The sequence below is a fragment of the Squalius cephalus genome, assembly GCF_949319135.1.
Source record: "Squalius cephalus genome assembly, chromosome: 7".
NCBI classification, from domain to species: Eukaryota; Metazoa; Chordata; class Actinopteri; order Cypriniformes; family Leuciscidae; genus Squalius; species Squalius cephalus.
The window spans coordinates 45,947,966-45,966,609 of record NC_137128.1 but is presented as its reverse complement, the minus strand read 5'-3'; the positions used below and the strand labels follow the sequence as shown (position 1 = coordinate 45,966,609).

The 18,644-nt window shown below is 40.4% G+C and overlaps 2 protein-coding genes across 2 annotated transcripts in view; one reads left to right on the top strand and one right to left on the bottom strand.

The window, feature by feature from the left end:
• The window catches only part of mbd3a (methyl-CpG binding domain protein 3a), a 177,048-nt gene that overhangs the window by 74,573 nt on the left and 83,831 nt on the right, over positions 1-18,644 (top strand). The window lies entirely within an intron of this gene.
• The window catches only part of LOC307161960 (protein unc-13 homolog A), an 83,485-nt gene that overhangs the window by 34,277 nt on the left and 30,564 nt on the right, over positions 1-18,644 (bottom strand). Inside the window, exons 8-14 of the mRNA XM_079876945.1 lie at positions 12,387-12,410; positions 9,914-10,124; positions 6,784-7,788; positions 5,149-5,251; positions 3,707-3,747; positions 2,722-2,800; positions 830-904 (exon numbers count right to left, since the gene is read on the bottom strand). Of these exons, the coding sequence (XP_079733071.1) occupies positions 830-904; positions 2,722-2,800; positions 3,707-3,747; positions 5,149-5,251; positions 6,784-7,788; positions 9,914-10,124; positions 12,387-12,410 (1,538 nt within the window). The remainder of the gene's footprint in view (positions 1-829; positions 905-2,721; positions 2,801-3,706; positions 3,748-5,148; positions 5,252-6,783; positions 7,789-9,913; positions 10,125-12,386; positions 12,411-18,644) is intronic.

Below are 18,644 nucleotides of genomic sequence, written 5' to 3'. Positions count from 1 at the left end.
TCAAAATTGAAACTACTGCGGAAAAAAAAACACCTACATCTTGGATGCCCTTGAGGTAAGCTAAAACATACCAAAATTTAATTTCAAAGTGAACTATCCCTTTAACAACATCAGCATTGCGTGACTACATTTAATGCCCTTCCGATATTATCCTTGTTTTTGCATGAGCCGGTTGCACTCTCTTTTTTTTCTCCGAAGTCCGAGTCTTTCGCGTTTTACAGCGGGTGAATCTCCTGGTGATTGTCGTTTGAACCTTTCTGGATCCTCCATCAAATTGATGAGTGTAATTATATCCAGTGCTGTGAGAAAAGGCTATAAATCTCCACCATCCTCACACTCATAGCCGACTAGCCGAGACTCTTCTTTATGTGGACAGATGTGACGTAATGACGCAAAGACATGCTCGGAAAAAAAAAATCAAAACGGATTATAAATGTTAGAGATGTACTGCTAGAATACTGCTCATTATTTCAAGATTTTGATAGCTTATTTTATTCACTTGGCGGCTTTTTTTATCATTCGAATTTGGCTGGGTGGCTAATAACACATTTTTCTGTGGTGTGACAAACTCAGAACACACACTTAATTTTAACTTTACAGGGACATTAAGTTTTATTTCAGCTTTATATCTGAATACGATTCTAGTTTTAGTTAACAATAACAACACTAAAACACACCAAACTCGAGACACAATGCTTTTTTCTAAGGGTTCAGAATGCACACAGTTCACCCGCAGCTGAGCCTTTACTTTTAAACAAGTGACAAAAATGGCTTTTTAATAGAAAGATTGGTCAAATTTAATCAGGTGAAAGAGACTCGCATTACTTACCAGCTCCTCATTGTTGAGTGTACTAGAGGCCATGGCAGACGTGATTCCAGCCTTACGAGAGTTCTGCACTAAAGACTGAACACACAGAGATCACACACACAGAGACTTCTCAGATGTTTCTCCTAAGATTTTTTTTTGTTGTTGTATATATCCTCGAGTATTTTAGAAGAGATCGAAGTGTCTTGATTTATTTCTTCAAAGGAATTTGAGAAAAAAAAGTTCCAAAAGACAAAGTTGATACTTAATGAAAAATCCATAGCAAACTTTCCTCTGAGACAAACTTTCAGGCTCCATAAAAATGTGGACTATAAAACACTGGTGTCGACAGTATTTGCAAAAAGAAAAACAATGGTGCAGTAATATAGATTAATTACAACATGTCCTTACCATAGCCTGAATCCAGAAAGCAGAAGCAAAGAAAACAAGATAAAAGACTGTTACTCACATTTAAATGATCTTAACAGAGAAACTAATGCGACCCAAACAGCCAATAAATATGCAGAGGCTTTACAACCTGTAAGAATCTATCGTCCTAATAAAACACTGATAAACATATAAAATTAATACTTTTTAATTACTAAAGTGTATTGTGATTGCACTGCAAAAAACAAAACTATATAAAAAAAAAGTTAATCAAGACAAACTTTGATGTTGCGAACAGAAAGTTTGAAGAAGTTTTAAAAGCTTGAAGTTTGAATTTTAAAGTAGTTTTAACGCTTAATGTTTTAAGTTTTTGAAGGCAATACAGTGTATCGGAAAACAGATAGATAGGTTAATTGCTATGGTGTTTTAACATGTCGCTAGTGTATTTTTAGAATGAATTAGCACATTGCTACCATGATATAGCATGTTGTTAACATGATTAAACATTTTTAACATGATTTATCATGTTGCTAGCATGTTTCTATCATGAATTAACACATTGCTAGCATGATTTAGCATGTTGCTAACATGTTGCTACCATGATTTAACATGTTGCTAGCATATTTAAAAAATTTCTAGCATGATTTAACACATTTTAACATGATGTAGCATGTTGCTCGCATGTTTCTATCACGAATCAACACATTGCTAGCATGGTTTTGTATTTTACTAGCATTTTTCTAACATGATTTACCACATTTTTAGAATGATTTAGCACCTTGCTGACATTTTTCTATCACGAATTTCCACACTGCTAGAATGTTTTAAAATGTTGCTAGCATGTTGCTAGCATGATGTAACATGTTTCTACCATGTTTTAACATGTTGCGACTATGAATTTGTATGTGTTAACATGTTTTAGCACATTGCTAACATAATTTAACATGTTTTAGCTAAAACATGCTAGCAATGTGCTAATTCATGATAGAAAAATGCTAGCAACATACTAAACTATGTTACAAATGTGTTAAATCATGCTAACAACATGCTAGCAACATGTTAAAACATGCTAACATTGTGTTCATTCATGTTAGTAATGTGTTAATTAATTCTATAAATATGCTGGCGACATGTTAAAACGCGATAAAAATGCTAGCAATGTGCTAGTTCATGATAAAAAAATGCTATCAACATACTAAATCATGTTAAAAATGTGTTAAATCATGCTAGTAATGTGCTAATTAATTCTATAAATATGCTGGTGACATGTTAAAACATGCTAGCATTGTGCTAATTGATTTAATGCTACGCTGGCAGAGATTTGTTCTTGTTTCAGAAAACAAGACTTAATATCTTAAGTCATTTTGTTTCTCCAGATTTAAGAATGTTTAGATATTTACTGGAAAAACTGTGGAAGATTATATTTTTTTCAATCAGGAACCAGTAAAGCAAACCATCCTATAAAAACTGAACTAAATTCAGTGCAGATGAAGCACAAACATCTTCAGTTTGTGCAGTGTGTTTCTCACCAGATCTCTGACCAGAGGAACGGTCTTCCTCTTCCTCAGATCAGGCATGCTGTCAATGCTGTACAGCGCTCCTCCCATCCTTCACAGATAAACACAAGCATAATGGTGCATGAAAAATAATTTCCCTTCCTCGAAAGCATGCAATAAAACAGACCCATCATTGCTTCATCATCAGTGCTTTTCATCAAGATTACCCTGCAAACAAATGATGTTCTTCCTCAGTGTTTCTGTCTCGTTTCACAGAACAATCTTAAATCAAGATGCATTTACTGGAGAAGCAAAATGACTGAAGATATTGAGAATAAAAGTGAGTTTATGCTTGAAAACGAGAGCAAATATTTCGAATGGTTGTCTTATTTGACAGATATTTCTTTTGTTTTAGTCACAAACTCACTTAATTTAGATTTTTTTTTAAATGTATACCTTTGATTGCATCTTGACTTAAGAATGAATTGTTTTACAAACCAATTTTAAATGTTTTAATGAAAGTCTATCTATTAAATGCAGTTTACAAATCATCTAATGCCATTAAATATGAAGTATCTGTATAAAATGTTTCTTTTGTGGGCTTGTTTTATGGAGAGCTTATTTAATCAGGCTAAAAAGATACTTTGGTGGTGAAAATCAAGCTTTTAATATTGTTTATGTGTCTATATGGTGTTTTTAATATGCTTTAAGACAAAGCATGTGTAAATTCATAAGTCGACAGCATTGCTGAGTATTTCCTCCTTAAAACTGCAGTGAACCAAAGACAGTCTCAAAAACACGCTTTGAAATCGCTGGTGTTTCTGACGTCACAAACTACCTGGTAACCAATCAGATCAACGTGTGATCGTCAACCAGTGGATCGCTGAGTGAGTGAGTGAGTGGAGGCGGGGCTCATTTGCATATTCATAGAACCGAGCATACTAAATGAGGCAAGGGTGTCGAGTTAGAGCAGAACAGAGCTACTGGAGATTAGAGTTAAGGTTTGACTTTGACTTACCCTCCTTTACCAAACCACAGAGACGGAGTCTCTCCTCGTGCCTGAGAGAAAGACAGAGAAAGAGAAAGTTGTATTAGTTTTGTTTAGTTTTATTTGCTAACCGGCTTTGATCAAAGAGTCCAAATGTTTTCTGTATTCACCACAAAAATGGCAAAACCATAACCATTGAAATAAACGTTAAATAAAATATAAATATATATAATATAACTTGTATGTTTCAGAGAACATTCCAAAGTAACAAGTAAAAAACATCAGATGAACGTCCATTTAAAATGTTCCAGGAAAAAAGCGTTCCATGAAAGATGTACAAACGTTTTTGTGCTAACGTTTTGAGAACATTATTAAATACCAGATAACATTAAAAGAACGTTCTGCTAATGATACTGGAAGAATGATTGTTCAGAACCAATTATTTTAGAACCAATTATATCAGTCACGCTCCTTTCTATTTTCGGCCATCAACAAAACCATATCAGTTGAACGTTAGTGTGCATTCATTTCAAAAGGTCAATAAAATAAAAGTCTGCATACAAAAGTATTTTCACAGCTATATTGCTATAACAACATCTCAACTTGTATACAATAAAATATAGTTAGATAAGTAGATTTTTGAGAATTGTTTCATTTGTTTTGTTGATGACATTGTGACAAAGAAACTTCGATCTCATGCAGCAAACCCGTATGTTTGCGATATTTCACTGTTTGAAGTGAAAACATGAAATGTCATTTTTAATGGGTGTCTAATAGCCTTTCTGAAACTATGTCAGCTTATATCAAAACAACTTACACAAAACCACCACAAAACGTTCACACAACCAACAACGGACCCACCTGACAGTCTCGTCCCATCATGGGTCATCTGAGTGAACATGCAAATCGCTAAAGCAATGAAAAGAGACTGGAAAGACGACAAAACGGCGGGATACAAACAGACAAACAAAGGATAAAGAGTCAACAGAATAACGCACACAAAAAAGAAGCAAAAAGGACGTGGCAAACTGCAAAATAATCATGACAGCGGTTAGAGTGCATGGTGTTTCATCGCATCATAAGCATAAAGCAGAAAATGTGTGGAGGTATAAAAATAAACAGTGCTTGCAACCCATTTTACTTCTACTCTTTGAATGACAGAAAATGAAAGCGAGATTGCAGTGGATTGTGGAGGCTTGATTTAAGGGAAAACCATCTATTTTCTCATGAATAACATGCACTAATCTGCTCAGAATAACACCAGGAACATGTATTCAGAAAGTAAATTGGGTCCATTCTGATTTCCGGACGTCATTCTGATAGCATTTTGTGGTTGTGATTTGCACTTTCCTACACATATGAAACAAGAGCAGCCGGAGTTTTTGTGTAAATTGTGCATAAAACAAGGTGTCCGGCAATAGCTCAACAATGTAGACTTTCTACAGATGGTTAAGTCTAGTAAACTCTCTCACCTCCCGCAACTGTCGTTGGACTTTCTCAAAGAGTCGAAGCCAGTTTTCTTTGGCTCTGACCGCCGGGTCCACCGGCTCCTTCGGCTCCTCGTTCACCGGTTCACTGCACAGACATTCAAGATCGTTTGCATGTATAATCCAAAATTAATCGAACAATTCTCTGTCTTGGATGCAACCACACTAGCTTGCATAAATATTTGTTGTTTGTGCATTTTAGCTGGCCACGCTGGTCTGGTTTTAAAGGGGTTTTGACACTGATCAGCTGGTCAGGCTGGAAGACAAGCTGGTTAACTATCTAAACCAGGCGTAATATCCTAAAAACAGCTTTTAAATCATCAAATAAATGTGGTTTGTTCACGTTGGGGACTGGTTGACAATCTAAAACAGGTGAAATATCCTTAAAACAGCTTTTAAAATATCCAACTAGCTTATTTTAGCTGAACAAGCTGGGAGTCAAGCTGGTTTTAAAGGGGTTTTAGGCACGTATCTGCCTGGTCAAGCCGGTTGACCATCCAAACCAGGTGAAATATCCTTAAAACAGCTTTTAAATCATCCAATAGATGTGGTTTGCTTATTTTTAGCTGGCCAAGCTGATCTGGTTAGCTGGTTTTAAAGGGGTTTTGGGCACTTATCAGCCTGGTCAAGCTGGTTAACGCTGTAAACCAGATGAAATATCCTTAAAACAGCTTATAAATCTGCCAATAGATGTGGTTTGCTCATTTTAGCTGGCCAAGCTGATCTGGTTAGCTGGTTTTAAAGGGGTTTTGGGCACTAATCAGCCTGGTCAAGCTGGTTGACCATCCAAACCAGGTGAAATATCCTAAAAACAGATTTTAAATCATCCAATAAATGTGGTTTGCTCATTTTAGCTGGCCATGCTGATCTGGTTAGCTGGTTTTAAAGGGGTTTTGGGCACTTTTTAGAATGGTCAAGCTGGTTAACTATCTAAACCAGGTGTACTATCCTTAAAACAGATTTTAAATCATCCAATAAATGTGGTTTGCTCATTTTAGCTGGCCAAGCTGATCTGGTTAGTTGGTTTTAAAGGGGTTTTGGGCAATTATTAGCCTGGTCAAGCTGGTTGACCATCCAAACCAGGTAAACACCAGTTGGCCAGGCTGGGGAACCAGTTAAGACCACTGTAGGCTTGTTTTTTTTATCTTTACCAAGACTACCTTTGTCAATCAGCATTACCAGTAACCTTTTCTTCCCTATTGTGACTTATATCCGAGTGAAACGGCTTCTGGAACAAGAAAAAATAAAGGCTTAATTTTGTCCAGGGGAATTAATTGGATGGTTGGATGGCTGTGGTTTGCTATTGGTCGATCTCATTTGAGTGACAGGTTGCACTGGCTTTGCGACATCATCAAGAAATGTTGCAAGAAGGCGGGGAAGGTATTCTGATTAAAGATTACGAAGCACATGAATTGTAAACATTTTTTAAAAACATTTATAATAAATAGTGCAATACTGCATAAAAGATAAAAAAAAACTTTAACTAGCCTGGACCAGCACGGAAATAATTTTTGGCCAGTTTTGCACTGTCACTTCGAGATATACCTATACTTCAACTATACTGTTAAAGTATAGGTATATACTTAAGTACCCAAGGGTGTTGAGATATATTCGTGATACCTCTCAGGTTCGGGAAGCGGTTCCTCCTCTTCAAAAGGAGGAGATGGAGGGGGGCTCTCCATCATTATTTCCTCTATTGGAGGCTCTTCCATGGGGAAATCCTCTTCTTGAAGTGGAGGTTCCTCCATCATTGGTGGCTCTGGCTCTGTGGGCAGTTTCTCCTCTGTTGGGGTTGGAGGTTTAGGCTCTGGCGCCGGAGGTTTGGGGTTGGTTATGGGCACAGGGATGGGCAGCTCAGGGGATTTGTTTGTAGTTGGAGGAACCTGTTGGGCGGGAGGTTGAGGCATTGGAGTTTGGGATTGTGTTGTCAAGGGTTGAGGTTGAGGTTGGGATTGAGGTACTGGTGCAGGAGTTGGTGAAGGAGTTGATCCACCCAACCCAAACACGGCAGTCAATGGCTTAGCCATGGCGAAGAAAGACTGAACGGAAGGGATCGGGCCTGAGGATTGTTGTTGGGGTGGTGGTTGTTTTTGGGGGGGCTGCTGGGGGGCGGGAACTTGCTGGTTTGGGGGTTTGGCTAAAGGTTGGGGTTGCGTCTGATTGGATGGTTGAACTGGAGTTTGGCTGGAGATCTGAGATGGTTGCTGTTGGTGAAGCGAAGGCTGTTTCTCCAAAGGAGGCCTTGATGGGACGTCCAGCGTTTGGGCAGTGCTGGAAGGAGTAGGAGTGAACGGAAGCTCTTGGTCCTCGTCCGGCGGATACAAATCTTCATCCTCATAGTTGAAGTCCTCCTCACCCTCGTACATGTCCACCTCCTCTGCGTACAGATCGGCATCTTCCTCATAAACGGCACCTTCTTCGCCTCCATCTTTGCTGTAGGCGCATTCGTCACTGTACACCCCCTGCGTCTCGTCCCAGTCGGGCGAGCCCTTGCTGTAGGACACAGACGAGTGGCAGGAGTGGTACGAGTCGTTCTCGTCGTAAAGTTCTCGCTCGCCGAACTCTTCACTCAGTTGAGTACTACAATGACTGAGCTCGGCTGAGGATGCATAACTCCCGGTCGGACTGGAAAACGACAAAGAGTGAGTCAAAGATTAGGCAGAATGGGAAAACAACTCACTGTGATGAAAGACTGAAATCTACACATTTTTTGCAAGCAATTTGGCCATTCTTCAGGGTATCTGCAGGGTTTTTTCTGACCTTATTTAATGCCTGCTACAGACCAAATCACATTGTATGACATGGATCTAATAAACTTGGGTATGTAGGCTGGATGATGATGATGACACCTATTGAATTGTAGGGTACGACGCAAGTTAGTATAGAAGAATAAAACGTCAACAGCATGAGCTAGTGGTAAACAAATCGAGATGGATCGCACTTTGGCAATTGTGGTCTTTATGTGCGCTGAAAAAAGAGGAGAAAGAGGAGAATATGGGCGCGGTCATGGCTAGGAAAAAGAGACCAACTTGGCATGCCGATTTTGTAAATGGAGTTTGAGGTAAGTAGTTTTAAGATTTAGTGCCATGTCACCATTGATCAATACGCCATTTCATGTTGCATTTTTATTGGCTAGTCAGTAGATGTCCCAGATGGCAATATAGTGTCGGCCCAGATCCGGCCCACATCTGGTACGTGTGGAATCCATGTGTACCAGATGTGGGCCGGATCTGGGCCGACACTATGTTGCTATCTGGGATAGGTCGTAGCAGCAAACACACTGTGAGATGATCATGCTAAATTTCTGACACTGTCATCAAATAATCGCAGGCTATCTTTGAACCTCTCTCACAGCTTTAGAAGCCACAACCACAGAAATCACCACGATTGGTCATCTTTCGCCTGGGAAAGCCCAAAATCCTACAATGTGTCCCGGCCACAAGACCCAAATCATCAAAGTTATTATTTGAATGCGTTTTAAAGTCATATCAGTTTAAACTTTTATGGTTTTCTGAGTGCAAAATACGAAGCATACGCACAGCGTCATGTGAGTATTAAACTAATTTCTCTATTGCACATATTACACTTTTGTGTATTTGATAATTTGTCAAAAACACACAAAGTTCACATAAACACAGTCAGTTATGTCTGTGAATGTAAACAGCAGGGAAAGAAATCGCATGTGTATATTAGATCTGTGTATTAAAGTGAAAGCAGCGTAATATACAGTACCGACTGTTATACAGTAGTGGTACTGTAATGTAAATGCTGTTAATATGAATCAAACAACAAAAGAAAAACAGAAAATCACTCACTGCTCTTGACTGAATAACTTTAGTAGCTTTAATAAGAATACATCTCTTACTTGAATAATGCTGTTAAATGCTCTGGCGAGGAGATAAACATGGCGGGCTGTGTACAGCTCATTGAGGGGCGGAGCTAAGTTCCAGTCATGGGCGGGGCCTGTGCAATGTGATGTCACATTGGTGAACATTCCTGAATGGCTCATTTTGAGACACTGTTTCAGATTTATTGGGTAATTAACCGCCGGACTGGATGGATTTGTACACACACTGCAGTGCAGACACATAAATATGTTCAAAAACGATATGAAAGTCAATATTGCATAATAGGTCTCCTTTAATTATATTATATGTTATAATATAAAAAATAAGATTTGTTTAAATTTTGATGACATTTTTGACACAATCGCCCATTAATTAAAAACAGTAACCAAATCGGAAATATGAAGCAGGAAAAAAATTAAGTGAAATAAAATTGAGACAAGACCAAGACCTTTAAAAAATGGTTTTGAGACCAAGACTGGTCTCCAGTACTACAACACTAGTCAGCACTACTTCTGCTTTTCTAATTCCTAACCGGGAAACAGGAGAATCCATTGAGCCCTTAAGCAAGGCACGGTGATGTCAAGTCTTTTTATAAATCAATGAAAACTTATCTTGTTGAATAATGGAAGAGAAACAAAGGAGACAGTCGAATTTAAAGGTCTGTGCCAGGAGGGAGAAGAAAAAAAGAAAAGAAAAAGAGTATCAGAAAAAAGGGCGATAAGAGACACGCCGATCAGACATGATGAATGAGTCCATTAAAGGAAAACCGAAGAGACACACCTGCTGAGAAACACCTTCTCTCGCTCATGCTGTATCGGTCATGATTGTCTCATGAATGATGAATGAATCAGTTTAACCACACAGAAAACTGAGTATTACAGAAACAACTCTTTCTCTCGCACCTGATGCCTCTGGGATGGTCATAGTCAAGGTCACAGTTGTTGATGGAGCGCGAGTAGGAGCCGCGGGGATTGCGGTGCTGGTGGCTCATGGGATACTGGTGGACTGAGGCGTTGGGTTGAGATGTGGAGTAGAACGGGGGTGGTATACTGTTACTGGTCTCACTGCGATAATCACTGTCTCGGTCATCCATTGCGCTGTCTGGATCATTGTCTATACACACACACACAAATCAAAGACATTGCAAACGCATTAGAAATACTGATAAAGCATTACACACATACTCAAATCTGTCATGACTATGAGAAAGTGTGGTTTGCTACAGGCTAAGCCATTGTTTTATCATGCACTGGTCCATTTTGTTTTTGCTAGTAGAAGAAAACATCTAAAATGCACATTTATGCGTTTATTTTATTGTGCTTTATCTATTTGCATCTGTATAAATGTACATCTTTAAAGGCAGTGAGTTTGAGTCAATTTGTATGAGATTTGAATGAGATTTTATTAGATTATTTATAAAGGGATAAAAAGAGTAATACGAAATCCCCTCTGTAAAAACCTTTAATATGTCAACTATAAAGTAAAGTTCATTGAGACAAACTTTTATGCTGGCTTAACAAAGCCTTGTCTGAAGGTTTGACAATTTTATAAGCCTCCTAGCATTTTTTATCATGTTGCTTGCAAGTTGTTTGTTGCTGTTAACATGTTTTAACACATTGCTAATGTTTTTTAACATGTTGCTAGCATTTTTTAGGATTTTGCGAACATGAATGAGCATGTTGCTAACAAGTTTTAACACAATTCTAGCATGATTTAACATGTTGCAACTTGCTAGCATGTTTTAACATGTTACTAGCATGAATTTGCATGTTGCTAACATGTTTAACATATTGCTAACTTGAATTACCACTATGCTATCATGATTTAACACGCTGCTAGCATGTTTTAAAACGTTATTATCATAAATGAGCATGTTGTTAACATTAATAAGCATGTTGCTAGTATGATTTAACATGTTTGCTAACATGAATTAACATGCTGGTAACATTAATTAGCAAATCCCTAGCATGATTTAGCATGCTGATGTTTTAACGTTGCTGACATGAATTAACATGCTGCTAGCAATGTGCTAAAACATGCTACCAGCATGTTACCACAATTTTAACATGATTAAACATGTTGCTAGAATGATTAAAGTCCCCGTGAACCGGAAGTTGCAAACGACTTTTCTCCAGTGTTATGACGTATTTCCCAGTGAAAAGGAATATTGAACAGAGGGCAGGGTTTTACTCTAGCGCTCCTCCTCTCCATCTCTGCTCATAGCAGACTAACGGTTTGAGGGGAGTGGTTAAGCGTTGCCCAAACCAATTCCTCAAACCTACGTCATCAGAGAAGGTCCTCCAATGCAGAGGGGAGGGGCATTTTCAGATTTTGATTAAAGATTACCATGGTAAAAAAAATGTTTTTAAAATATTTTCTTGCACGGATTAATTGTTCACCACAAGACTAGTAATATGCGCTAACAAAGTAAATAGGGTCAATTTTGATTTCATGGGGACTTTAAGCATGTTGCTAGCATGTTTCAGCACACTGCGAACACGCTAGCCACATGCTTAATCATGTTTTACCACATTGTTAACATGATAAAGCATGTTGCTTGCATGTTTTATCATGTTGTTAACTTAACACATTGTAGGCATTATTCAAAATGCTAACATGTCATTAGTTAGCATGTTGCTAGCATTTGTTAGCACATTGTTAGCGTTATTAAGCATGCTGTTAACATTTTTTAACATGTTGCTAGCATAATTGCACATAAGCTAATATGAATTAACACACTGCTAGCATGATTTAGTATGTTAACGTTTTAAAACATTGTTAACAAGAATTAGCATGTTGATAGCATGTGTTAACACATTGTTAACATGATTTATCATGTTGCTAGCATGGTTTAACACGTTGCTGACATAAATAAGCATGTTGCTAGCATGTTTTAGCACATTGCTAGCATGAATTGGCATATTTAGTCTCAGAAGAAGAGGGAAGAATAATAATGTTTTAATAGTATAACAATATGTTGACCTTCTCAAGCCAACATAATAAAAAGGAAACAAGAATTTTGAACCTGGCTTTATCCAATATTCAGATTTCTGTTCTGGAAATGTATGCAAATGAGCGCATATTTAATTAGACACGGTCTTATTTGCATATTTAAACAAAACATTGCAGAAAACTTGTACTAGAAAGCAACTGTCCTGTGATTCAATCAACATTTGTGCAACAAAAGGTAAATAAATCAGCGGTTTATTTGTGGAATATCTGTCAGTGTAAACGTCACAGCACATCGAGTGCGAGTGTGTGTGTTTATCGAGCTTGAAATGCTTGATTGCTAACTAAATATAACGCTGATGGCAACATGAATAGGAAAGCAGATGTCAGATTAATGAGCTCATAATGACAGATATGAAAACTCACTTTGCTGTTCGCCCCACCAGTTACCTGTGGGACACAAGAGAAGACAGAGAATCACTCATAATGCAGCATTCATAGAGAGTCTGTTCAAAGATATCTGGCCTTTAATAATGCTCTCAAAATGTTAGAACAAAAAAATAATTCATAAATCGTTCATGAATGTTCTTCATGTTTCTGAATTGTTTTAGGGGCTGTTCACACGACACCGTTTTCAGATAAAAACGGAAAACTTTTTATGAGTGTTGGCTGTTTATTTACACGACAACAGTTGTTTTGGGGTCCTAAAAACTTTTGAAAACATGTTTCAAAAAGCACGGTCTTGAAAACGATAGCGATATCATCACAAAAATGTGAATTTCTGAAAACGGTGACGTCATGCACGTTCAAGAATATAGTGTTGCTTTATACAGTGAGATCGCCATCTACTGGCCTGACAGCAGAATACAGCGATTTTAATTAGTTTTTAGCGAATCCGTGTGAACGGGATCATTTTGACTACGTTGTTGTCTGTAAACGCCAAGGAAAAACGTTTCTGTTTTTAGTATATCATGGTCGCGTACTCTGAGCTTTAGTATATCACGGTCGCGTACGCTGAGCTTTAGTATATCACGGTCGCGTACGCTGAGTTTTAGTATGTCACTGTCGCGTACGCTGAGCTTTAGTATATCACTGTCGCGTACGCTGAGTTTTAGTATGTCACGGTCGCGTACGCTGAGCTTTAGTATATCACGGTCGCGTACGCTGAGCTTTAGTATATCACTGTCGCGTACTCTGAGCTTTAGTATATCACTGTCGCGTACGCTGAGTTTTAGTATATCACTGTCGCGTACGCTGAGTTTTAGTATATCACTGTCGCGTACGCTGAGCTTTAGTATATCACTGTCGCGTACGCTGAGTTTTAGTATGTCACTGTCGCGTACGCTGAGTTTTAGTATGTCACTGTCGCGTACGCTGAGCTTTAGTATATCACTGTCGCGTACGCTGAGTTTTAGTATGTCACGGTCGCGTACGCTGAGCTTTAGTATATCACGGTCACGTACGCTGAGCTTTAGTATATCACTGTCGCGTACGCTGAGTTTTAGTATGTCACTGTCGCGTACGCTGAGCTTTAGTATATCACTGTCGCGTACGCTGAGTTTTAGTATGTCACGGTCGCGTACGCTGAGCTTTAGTATATCACGGTCGCGTACTCTGAGCTTTAGTATATCACTGTCGCGTACGCTGAGTTTTAGTATATCACTGTCGCGTACGCTGAGCTTTAGTATATCACTGTCGCGTACGCTGAGTTTTAGTATATCACAGTCGCGTACTCTGAGCTTTAGTATATCACTGTCGCGTACGCTGAGCTTTAGTATATCACTGTCGCGTACGCTGAGCTTTAGTCTATCACTGTCACGTACGCTGAGCTTTAGTATATCACGGTCGCGTACGCTGAGCTTTAGTATATCACGGTCGCGTACGCTGAGCTTTAGTATATCACTGTCGCGTACGCTGAGCTTTAGTATATCACTGTCGCGTACGCTGAGCTTTAGTATATCACTGTCGCGTACGCTGAGCTTTAGTATATCACTGTCGCGTACGCTGAGCTTTAGTATATCACTGTCGCGTACGCTGAGTTTTAGTATATCACTGCCGCGTACGCTGAGCTTTAGTATATCACTGTCGCGTACGCTGAGCTTTAGTATATCACTGTCGCGTACGCTGAGCTTTAGTATATCACTGTCGCGTACGCTGAGCTTTAGTATATCACTGTCGCGTACGCTGAGCTTAGTATATCACTGTCGCGTACGCTGAGTTTTAGTATATCACTGTCGCGTACGCTGAGCTTTAGTATATCACTGTCGCGTACGCTGAGCTTTAGTATATCACTGTCGCGTACGCTGAGCTTTAGTATATCACTGTCGCGTACGCTGAGCTTTAGTATATCACTGTCGCGTACGCTGAGCTTTAGTATATCACTGTCGCGTACGCTGAGCTTTAGTATATCACTGTCGCGTACGCTGAGCTTTAGTATATCACTGTCGCGTACGCTGAGCTTTAGTATATCACTGTCGCGTACGCTGAGCTTTAGTATATCACTGTCGCGTACGCTGAGCTTTAGTATATCACTGTCGCGTACGCTGAGCTTTAGTATATCACTGTCGCGTACGCTGAGCTTTAGTATATCACTGTCGCGTACGCTGAGCTTTAGTATATCACTGTCGCGTACGCTGAGCTTTAGTATATCACTGTCGCGTACGCTGAGCTTTAGTATATCACTGTCGCGTACGCTGAGCTTTAGTATATCACTGTCGCGTACGCTGAGCTTTAGTATATCACTGTCGCGTACGCTGAGCTTTAGTATATCACTGTCGCGTACGCTGAGCTTTAGTATATCACTGTCGCGTACGCTGAGCTTTAGTATATCACTGTCGCGTACGCTGAGCTTTAGTATATCACTGTCGCGTACGCTGAGCTTTAGTATATCACTGTCGCGTACGCTGAGCTTTAGTATATCACTGTCGCGTACGCTGAGCTTTAGTATATCACTGTCGCGTACGCTGAGCTTTAGTATATCACTGTCGCGTACGCTGAGCTTTAGTATATCACTGTCGCGTACGCTGAGCTTTAGTATATCACTGTCGCGTACGCTGAGCTTTAGTATATCACTGTCGCGTACGCTGAGCTTTAGTATATCACTGTCGCGTACGCTGAGCTTTAGTATATCACTGTCGCGTACGCTGAGCTTTAGTATATCACTGTCGCGTACGCTGAGTTTTAGTATATCACTGTCGCGTACGCTGAGCTTTAGTATATCACTGTCGCGTACGCTGAGTTTTAGTATATCACGGTCGCGTACGCTGAGTTTTAGTATATCACGGACGCGTACGCTGAGCTTTAGTATATCACTGTCGCGTACGCTGAGTTTTAGTATATCATGGTCTCGCGTACTCTGAGTTTTAGTATATCACTGTCGCGTACGCTGAGCTTTAGTATATCACTGTCGCGTACGCTGAGTTTTAGTATATCACTGTCGCGTACGCTGAGCTTTAGTATATCACTGTCGCGTACGCTGAGCTTTAGTATATCACTGTCGCGTACGCTGAGTTTTAGTATGTCACGGTCGCGTACGCTGAGCTTTAGTATATCATGGTCGCGTACTCTGAGTTTTAGTATATCACTGTCGCGTACGCTGAGCTTTAGTATATCACTGTCGCGTACGCTGAGTTTTAGTATATCACTGTCGCGTACGCTGAGCTTTAGTATATCACTGTCGCGTACGCTGAGTTTTAGTATATCACTGTCGCGTACGCTGAGTTTTAGTATATCACTGTCGCGTACGCTGAGTTTTAGTATATCACGGACGCGTACGCTGAGTTTTAGTATATCACTGTCGCGTACGCTGAGTTTTAGTATATCACTGTCGCGTACGCTGAGCTTTAGTATGTCACTGTCGCGTACGCTGAGTTTTAGTATGTCACTGTCGCGTACGCTGAGTTTTAGTATATCACGGTCGCGTACGCTGAGCTTTAGTATATCACGGTCGCGTACGCTGAGCTTTAGTATATCACGGTCGCGTACGCTGAGCTTTAGTATATCACGGTCGCGTACTCTGAGCTTTAGTATATCACTGTCGCGTACGCTGAGTTTTAGTATATCACTGTCGCGTACGCTGAGCTTTAGTATATCACTGTCACGTACGCTGAGCTTTAGTATATCACGGTCGCGTACGCTGAGCTTTAGTATATCACGGTCGCGTACTCTGAGCTTTAGTATATCACTGTCGCGTACGCTGAGTTTTAGTATATCACTGTCGCGTACGCTGAGCTTTAGTATATCACTGTCGCGTACGCTGAGCTTTAGTATATCACTGTCACGTACTCTGAGCTTTAGTATATCACTGTCACGTACGCTGAGCTTTAGTATATCACTGTCACGTACGCTGAGCTTTAGTATATCACTGTCGCGTACGCTGAGCTTTAGTATATCACTGTCGCGTACGCTGAGCTTTAGTATATCACTGTCGCGTACGCTGAGCTTTAGTATATCACTGTCGCGTACGCTGAGCTTTAGTATATCACTGTCGCGTACGCTGAGCTTTAGTATATCACTGTCGCGTACGCTGAGCTTTAGTATATCACTGTCGCGTACGCTGAGCTTTAGTATATCACTGTCGCGTACGCTGAGCTTTAGTATATCACTGTCGCGTACGCTGAGCTTTAGTATATCACTGTCGCGTACGCTGAGTTTTAGTATATCACTGTCGCGTACGCTGAGCTTTAGTATATCACTGTCGCGTACGCTGAGTTTTAGTATATCACTGTCGCGTACGCTGAGCTTTAGTATATCACTGTCGCGTACGCTGAGCTTTAGTATATCACTGTCGCGTACGCTGAGCTTTAGTATATCACTGTCGCGTACGCTGAGCTTTAGTATATCACTGTCGCGTACGCTGAGCTTTAGTATATCACTGTCGCGTACGCTGAGCTTTAGTATATCACTGTCGCGTACGCTGAGTTTTAGTATATCACTGTCGCGTACGCTGAGCTTTAGTATATCACTGTCGCGTACGCTGAGTTTTAGTATATCACGGTCGCGTACGCTGAGTTTTAGTATATCACGGACGCGTACGCTGAGCTTTAGTATATCACTGTCGCGTACGCTGAGTTTTAGTATATCATGGTCGCGTACTCTGAGTTTTAGTATATCACTGTCGCGTACGCTGAGCTTTAGTATATCACTGTCGCGTACGCTGAGTTTTAGTATATCACTGTCGCGTACGCTGAGCTTTAGTATATCACTGTCGCGTACGCTGAGCTTTAGTATATCACTGTCGCGTACGCTGAGTTTTAGTATGTCACGGTCGCGTACGCTGAGCTTTAGTATATCATGGTCGCGTACTCTGAGTTTTAGTATATCACTGTCGCGTACGCTGAGCTTTAGTATATCACTGTCGCGTACGCTGAGTTTTAGTATATCACTGTCGCGTACGCTGAGCTTTAGTATATCACTGTCGCGTACGCTGAGTTTTAGTATATCACTGTCGCGTACGCTGAGTTTTAGTATATCACTGTCGCGTACGCTGAGTTTTAGTATATCACTGTCGCGTACGCTGAGCTTTAGTATGTCACTGTCGCGTACGCTGAGTTTTAGTATATCACGGACGCGTACGCTGAGTTTTAGTATATCACTGTCGCGTACGCTGAGCTTTAGTATATCACTGTCGCGTACGCTGAGTTTTAGTATATCACGGACGCGTACGCTGAGTTTTAGTATATCACTGTCGCGTACGCTGAGTTTTAGTATATCACTGTCGCGTACGCTGAGCTTTAGTATGTCACTGTCGCGTACGCTGAGTTTTAGTATATCACTGTCGCGTACGCTGAGTTTTAGTATATCACGGTCGCGTACGCTGAGCTTTAGTATATCACGGTCGCGTACGCTGAGCTTTAGTATATCACAGTCGCGTACGCTGAGCTTTAGTATATCACGGTCGCGTACTCTGAGCTTTAGTATATCACGGTCGCGTACTCTGAGCTTTAGTATATCACTGTCGCGTACGCTGAGTTTTAGTATATCACTGTCGCGTACGCTGAGCTTTAGTATATCACTGTCACGTACGCTGAGCTTTAGTATATCACGGTCGCGTACGCTGAGCTTTAGTATATCACGGTCGCGTACTCTGAGCTTTAGTATATCACTGTCGCGTACGCTGAGTTTTAGTATATCACTGTCGCGTACGCTGAGCTTTAGTATATCACTGTCGCGTACGCTGAGCTTTAGTATATCACTGTCGCGTACGCTGAGCTTTAGTATATCACTGTCGCGTACGCTGAGCTTTAGTATATCACTGTCGCGTACGCTGAGCTTTAGTATATCACTGTCGCGTACGCTGAGCTTTAGTATATCACTGTCGCGTACCCTGAGTTTTAGTATATCACTGTCGCGTACGCTGAGTTTTAGTATATCACTGTCGCGTACGCTGAGTTTTAGTATATCACGGTCGCGTACGCTGAGCTTTAGTATATCACGGTCGCGTACGCTGAGCTTTAGTATATCACGGTCGCGTACGCTGAGCTTTAGTATATCACGGTCGCGTACTCTGAGCTTTAGTATATCACTGTCGCGTACGCTGAGTTTTAGTATATCACTGTCGCGTACGCTGAGCTTTAGTATATCACGGTCGCGTACGCTGAGTTTTAGTATGTCACTGTCGCGTACGCTGAGCTTTAGTATATCACTGTCACGTACGCTGAGCTTTAGTATATCACGGTCGCGTAC